General features: G+C 42.5%; 1 protein-coding gene and 1 long non-coding RNA gene across 2 annotated transcripts; both read left to right on the forward strand.

Moving 5' to 3' along the window:
* The first annotated feature begins 2,568 nt into the window (after nucleotides 1–2,568).
* On the forward strand, nucleotides 2,569–4,280 carry LOC132459078 (uncharacterized). Its single transcript, XM_060053454.1, has 6 exons — nucleotides 2,569–2,806; nucleotides 2,890–3,070; nucleotides 3,181–3,257; nucleotides 3,360–3,540; nucleotides 3,631–3,969; nucleotides 4,234–4,280. Exons 1-6 carry the CDS (start codon nucleotides 2,723–2,725, stop codon nucleotides 4,278–4,280), a joined length of 909 nt encoding a protein of 302 aa, XP_059909437.1. The 5' UTR covers nucleotides 2,569–2,722.
* A 139-nt stretch (nucleotides 4,281–4,419) lies between these two features.
* Nucleotides 4,420–6,395, forward strand: LOC132459261 (uncharacterized). Its single transcript, XR_009526182.1, has 3 exons — nucleotides 4,420–5,157; nucleotides 5,262–5,410; nucleotides 5,515–6,395. It is a non-coding gene; the product is annotated as an uncharacterized LOC132459261 (long non-coding RNA).
* The last annotated feature ends 659 nt before the right edge of the window (nucleotides 6,396–7,054 follow it).

Genomic DNA, 7,054 nt, shown 5'->3' on the forward strand with positions numbered 1-7,054 from the left:
AAATTCCCGCAAGGGGGAGTAAATTACTACCGCAAATCACTTTTACCGAGCTGCCTAGAAACGGCTCGTTGGGATTCTCTCCGCGGCTTTCTTTTACTTCCGGTACATGTTGACGTAAGCATGTACTTTTGCTGGGAGTCAATGGGAGAGCGTCATCGATCAACTTTTGCTGCGTTCCTGGACACGTTGGGGTCGGGGGGAACGGATCAGAATGGACAGAAAGACATAATACTATTTATATATTATACATATATACATATATATATATATATATATATATATATATATATATATATATATATATATATATATAGGGTTATATATATATTACTTTGTTTGGACACCACCAATTGATCTTCATGGCAATTCTGCAGTTCCCGCACAATACAGGAATGTACGTAAAAATCAAGTTCAACATCTGACCTATGGAGGGCAGTACTACGCTGATCAGCGTCTAAACTGCCGGAATCAGTCAGAAGAATAGTTAGATTTCGCTGTTCCCGCCGCCCAGCAAGTTTTTGTTAACAATGGTTAGAAAGTGTTTTCTTGGTTGTGAAGGGACCTCTCCCTTGTATGGTTTGCCAAAGGCAGAGCCTTCACGTAGCCGTTGGCTAGATTTCATTTTTAACCCTATTCCCCCGACTTTACCGAGCCTTTTTGTGTGTCGCCTCCACTTCACGGATGGCTGCTTCAGCAACCTGCGTTTGTTCAGCAATGGATTTGCGAAACTGCTAGCTCTTAGGGAAGATGCAGTTCCAACACTTTGTGGCCCAATGGGTGAAGATGCCTCTCAACATGTAAGTAAACCTATAGTGATAATAACAAAAGTGGCTGTGTTGTGTGTGTAAGCTTAATGTTAGTTGGGGTATTTACCCTACCATTTCCTACCATAAAATAATCCATTCTGTAGCTAGCTGCTAGTCTTGTCGCGAGGCTGGTTAATCTTCCACATTTTTCGCGGGATCTCAAACTACAATTCTAAACTGTCTATGAGAGCTAGCCTTAGCTATGTGAAGTGTTACTATTAGGTGGGTTAAATGGTCACAGTTCCTGTTTCAGATGTTGTTAGTGTGTACTGTGTAAATTCATTTTCGTCGTGATTTATGTGTGATAATTTTAGCAGGACTGCAGCGCCCATTATCGCCCCTTTGAACACGTCGGATGCCAGACTGACACGCCTCAGAGGATATCGACGGGAACCCAAACAAACTCACCGGTGGGAATGCATTCTGTGGGAATACAAAGTGCACGGTTGAAGTCGACATCAGTCGGCACACAGTTGTCCATGGGATCGCTAAAGGCACACGTAAGAAGCAAAGGTATGTAGCCACTATGAGTTTTTAGTGTCTTAGTATGCAATCCATACGAAACTTGGAGCATCTTTTTCCTGTGTATTGGGATGTTGTATTTTTTTTAATATGGGCTATGCATACGTTCATTTATGACATAATTACTTTCTACTAACAATTCGATAAAAACATCTGCTAAATAACTTCATAACCAAATAGGATATGATTTATATTTGTATGTGTGATGGGAAACAAAGGTTTACTCTGCAGTGTTACTCCAATACCAAGGAAAAAACAACAGCTAAATTATTATTTCCGGTTTCTAATACGATTTGTTTCTGTTATTTGTAGCCATGCAGGTGTCTCCTGTCAGTGCAGACTTCGGAACAACCGCTCATTTGCAAGACTCACTGCTGACTTCAACCCCAATAAAGGGCCCAGGCTGGCGACCTAGCAAGAGACCACGGCTTGAGTTGGAGGAAGAGGAGGAGAGTGACTCCTCAAATGAATCACATAAAGATCCGCTGGACTCGACATACAATCCTGGTGACTCTGTTCTTACAGAGGAAACTGACGTCTCGTAGGTTTTTAGTATTGGCTGCATCGTACTAAAAGCAGCATTGGCTAGGGATTGGTAGCTACCAGTTTTACAGTATTTCTAATATTATTCTGCCTTATGTTTTCTGCCTTATGTTAGGTATGAGACACAGCCCACACCGAATGAGGCTAATGCCGCTTTTCCACCGCACATGTAGCTCGACTCGACACGACTCGACACGACACGACTCGACACGGTAGCAGCACGGGTGCTTTTCCACCGCAAATAGTACCTCCTGGACGTGGGCGGGGTCGGCTGCGCGAAAGGGCCGTGACGTATTTGTGTACGCGACGCAAACAACACATACGCAACCCACACATGGACAGAACCCACATAACAACAATGGAGGACATCGATCGCATTACTATTATTAGCTGGCATGTTGAAGAAGTTGGAGAAGTGGAATATGTTGGCTGCGGCGCTGCTATGGATGTTACCAGCATGGTTGCCATGTCGCTCTCGTGACTTCGTCACACTCTCTGGCCAATCAGTCGCCGGCCGTCTGCCGACGTCACCTTTTAGCATCGGCTCAGCTCGCTTGGAACCTAGAACGAGTAGGTACTAGAAAAAGCAGCCACTTCAGGTACCAGATACCATGGTACCGCGGTGGAAACGCAAAAAATGCGAGCTGAGTCGAGTCGTGTCGAGCTGGTACCATGCAGTGGAAAAGCGGCATAAGTATATTGTCTTTGAAAGCTGCCTCAAACAACTGTTAGAAAACTGCCCCGTGTGTAAGGGAGGCTGTGATCTTCAACAGCGAAGGATCGGTACCTATGTGGCTTTCACTCAGAAATGTCTACACTGCAGCTACTTCAGACATTGGGAGAGTCAGCCCATGGCTGGAAATACCCCCATCGGCAACCTGCAACTTTCAGCTGCTACCTACTTCACAGGGTCCTCCTTCATCCAACTACAAAAGGTAAACATTTTACAATTATACAAATATGTGAAACTCACTACTGGACTTTTCTTAAACACCGCTTATGTGCCTTTCATGTAAAGGTGTGTGAGGCCATGCAACTCCAGATATTTCAGTATGACACCTTCAGGAGGCATGCAAGGAGTTACATGGAACCGGCTATTGTTCACAAGTGGAAGATGGATCAGCAGCATCATTTCCAGCAACAGTTGCGCCTTGGTGGGTCAGTTGCAGTGGGAGGAGATATGAGGGCAGATTCTCCAGGTTTGTAGAAATGGGAAAGCCTGACAATTGAATAAGTAGTCTGCATTATGAAACATGTTGTCCGTTGAACGTGTGCTGTCAAGCATTCTGTAATACATTTGTTTTTTTAGGGCACTCAGCTAAGTTTGGCAGCTACTCATTAATGAATCTGGAGAGCAACACCATTCTGGACATTCAACTTGTTCAGGTTTGTTTCTCTGACATAAATATATTTGTATTATTATTTGAATATTACATGTGTGTGTGATTTGTCTCGTATCTTTTTTGTTTGATGCCCACTCACTACCAGAGCAATGAAGTAGGCGGCAGTTACCACATGGAGAAGGAGGGACTCAAAAGATGCCTAGATCATCTGGGGGCAAACGGATTTAAGGCGGATTACATTGTTACAGACCACCATCCACAGATCCAGAAATATCTGAGGGAACGGAACATCACGCAGTTCTATGACGTCTGGCACTTTGAGAAAGGTAAAGTGTTTCACTAATTCATAGCCTACACTTTTAGTTAGTTACTTACAAATCTTCTAGGAACATGTTTGTGTTGTGTGTTGTAAATAGGTTTGTCTAAGAAACTGGAGAAAGCATCGCACAAAGAAGACATTCTTAAGAAATGGCTACAGAGCATCAAGAACCATGTGTACTGGTGCGCTACGTCATCAACCACTGGACCGGAAAAAGTGGCAAAGTGGACATCGCTGCTAAATCACTTGCAAAATTTTCATGATCATGAAGACCCCCTTTTCCCCAAATGTCTGCATCCTGAACGAGCGTCGAGGGACCCCAACAAATGGCTACAACCTGGTATGTGCCAAATTAACATTACACAGAAAATCCACAGTGCTAAAATGATGCCACTGATATTTCACCATGTGTTATTTTTTCACTCAAGGGTCAGTTGTAGGGCTGAACGATTTCAGGAAAAGATTGCATTGCGATTTTTCTGGCAGATATTGCGATTTCGATTTTCTTCACGATTTTCTTCAAATCAAGCTTCAGTGCAATATTCATTATGTACAGTAATATTTACAAACATGAAATCATACCATTAAAACATTACATGCCATTACTCTAATGTAAGAATGAAAACTAAAGTTAAGAATGTATTTTAAATGTATTTATTAAGAAACATAAATGTAAACTAAAGTCCTTGACCAATTGCAGTTGTTACAAATGAACTAAAAGAGCCATCTTTGACTGTCTTAACTTAGTACTACTACTTTTTAAGACAGTCAAAGATGGCTCTTTTAGTTAATTCGTGCATTAGTGTATAACAACAAAGAGAGAGACGTCAGAGAACCCAACGCAGTCTATTCATAATATTGTAATGAGTATTGAATAGTATTGAATAAATGTATTATTATTATTATTAAGACCGGAAACATAGCAACTCCGGTAAACAAACCCCGAGAAGCCCAATCCCTATGAGAGCTCCCCGCGCTACGGCCGTCCGGCGGTGCACAGAGCTTTTGCCCGTGATATTATATATACAAATATTATATTACGATACTATTATATAGAGCTCCGGGAGTCGCAAACGGCAACATTCACTTTCTCCTCCATGCTGCAGTTCACCCCGGACTGAACTGCACTGAGTTTGACGGTTGAACGCTGATTGGCTGTTACGTTACACATGTGACTCAGTGGCCACGCTGTTGAACGCATGTTAACCATTGCAACGCCGGTAAACAAACCCCTCGAAGAGAGCTCCCAGCCCTACGGCCATCCGTAGGCTCACTCAGCTTTTGGCCATGATATTATCTATAAAATTATATTATATTAATTCGCCCGATTCGCGTCTCTACGTTGACGCGTGAACGCACAGTAAAACCGAAAAAACCGTGTCTTTGGCGATCCCGAGATCGCGTTGTCTGAAATCGCGATTTCGATCAGAAAACGATAAATCGTTCAGCCCTAGTCAGTTGCACTTCACAAAGCTGAGAAACTACTGCTTAACAAACGAGTCCTGAAGGATGTAGCAAAACTCAGCCATCATCACCAGACGTCATCGCTGGAGTCATTCCACAGTCTGATACTGCGTTTTGCTCCAAAGAATGTGGTTTTTCCCTTCATGGGAATGTTGTGCAGGTAATAATTTACACCATCTCGTAATTGTGAAAGCCATTGATTGGAATGATTGTCAGGCACACTCTGTTGTTGAATGGCTGTGCTTTTTTTTTTTTTTACTATAGGTTGTATCTTGCATCAATGCACCACAACGAAAATGCTTCACGGGTGCAAGCTACGACTTCTGCAGGGCAGGCTGTTTATAAAGTTGTCTATCCAAAGGCGAAGATGGGGGAAGGTGTTGTGAAGCCCGTGAAAACAGATCCAACATTCAGTAAGTTTGTAAAAGATAATCTTTAAACACGCACGCGCACACACACAAATCAGTTTAGATTGTTATGGCTACATTCATTAGTATGTTAATGCTATATCTTCCAGACTATGTACATGACCTCATGAGGCTGCTCATGGAGGTTTTTGAGGACCCAACATCATTTGACGAGGAAATGAAGACTATCCCCATCCCTCCAGACCTTTCAGCAGAAAATACACGCACTCCGAAGGCTGAGCTGGTTGCCCGTCACGTCTCCCGCTTCAATCTAGAGGTGGTCTGAAGCCTACGTAGTCACCAGATGGGAACTGCTGCCGTATCCGCTGCACCACACATGACGGGAGGACGACCCGACAACTATGTCCTAAATATCCCCAGCACCAGCTTACAAAGCTGCGATAGGCAAGATGCCTGAAACGCCTAAAGGATAAAGAGCAGAACTTTCAGACCACCTGTTTTCAACAATAACCTCTTATAGGCTGGGCCTACACTGGGCCTTACTGTGCACCCCCCACCTCCCAACGAAACCAACAATTTTTTAATGGTCTGACCATGCTGAACATAAAAAAATAGTTGGCTTCGTTGGGAGGTGGGGGTGCACAGTAAGACCCCGTTGCTCGCGGCCTAATAGTTTTATTCTGTTTTTCTTCTAATGGTAAATTGATTCACATAATATTAATAGTATAATATTGCTTTGGTTTTGTTTAGTAGGAGCTTAGACAAAATTACTTACTCTTCATCTGTTGTGTGCCTCACAGGTCCATAATCATACTTGTAAATATTGTAAATATTTTGTAGACTGTATATGTTTAGACACACAGGCTCCAGGCCTGGATGTTGTGTCATACAGGTAATTGATTCTGGCACTTGGCTCATTCGTCGTAGTACCTAATAAATACAATAAGACAAAATAACTTCTGTGTAAAGTGACCTTGACCTCAGAGTACAACATGACTGCATAGGACAATACAGATTCAAGAAGCAACATCTGTTTTCCAGTCATACTTTTATTGAACATTTTTTTAAATCACTGATTAGTTCTACATAAAAATGATTGTTATACAGTAAATAGATGGCTGAGACAACAGTGAACAGCTGAGATTTCTCGTAACTGGTATTGCTGAAGCAACATCTATTAGAGTAGGATTGTTATTTACAAAAAATGGTATCAATGACTTCACATAACAAACATGGTACATAACGCTGTATTTTGACGGACAAAAGTAGTCAACAATATGCCATGTTGGGACATAAAAAGCTTGTTACGGACGCTTGAATAGTACGAGTAGTCTACTAGCCGCAAGCTAAGTCCGAAAAACTACGCTAAATACATGATAAATCGCCTGTGTGTATAATAGCATAAACAAAAGCTTACCACTGTGAAATGTCCTGGTCCATTCTACGACTAAAATCACGCTCGTCGTTAGCGTCTTCAGCTCCATTATCGCTTTCGGGGTCCGACTCAGGCTCAAATTGGTACGGCAGCACTGCAGCCATAGTAGACAGAGTGCCTGAAGAGACGTCAGCACTCAGCACCCTGTCAGCACCAAGATTCTAAATGCCTCAAAATTCTAAGCAACAGGGTGTTTCACATAGGGGTTGTAATACTCATAAAGTATGAGAAAAAAATAATGTGCTAGACAACCC

The sequence above is a fragment of the Gadus macrocephalus genome, chromosome 6 (genome assembly GCF_031168955.1).
Source record: "Gadus macrocephalus chromosome 6, ASM3116895v1".
In the NCBI taxonomy this organism is placed as follows: domain Eukaryota; kingdom Metazoa; phylum Chordata; class Actinopteri; order Gadiformes; family Gadidae; genus Gadus; species Gadus macrocephalus.

What these genes read in the sequence shown, in the direction of transcription:
- LOC132459078 (XM_060053454.1), top strand. Translation starts at nt 2,723, where the DNA reads ATGGCTGGAAATACCCCCATCGGCAACCTGCAACTTTCAGCTGCTACC. An exon ending in TGGACATTCAACTTGTTCAG is followed by an intron (nt 3,258 to 3,359) that starts GTTTGTTTCTCT and finishes ACTCACTACCAG; the next exon opens with AGCAATGAAGTAGGCGGCAG. An exon ending in TTTTCACTCAAGGGTCAGTT is followed by an intron (nt 3,970 to 4,233) that starts GTAGGGCTGAAC and finishes GACCAATTGCAG; the next exon opens with TTGTTACAAATGAACTAAAA.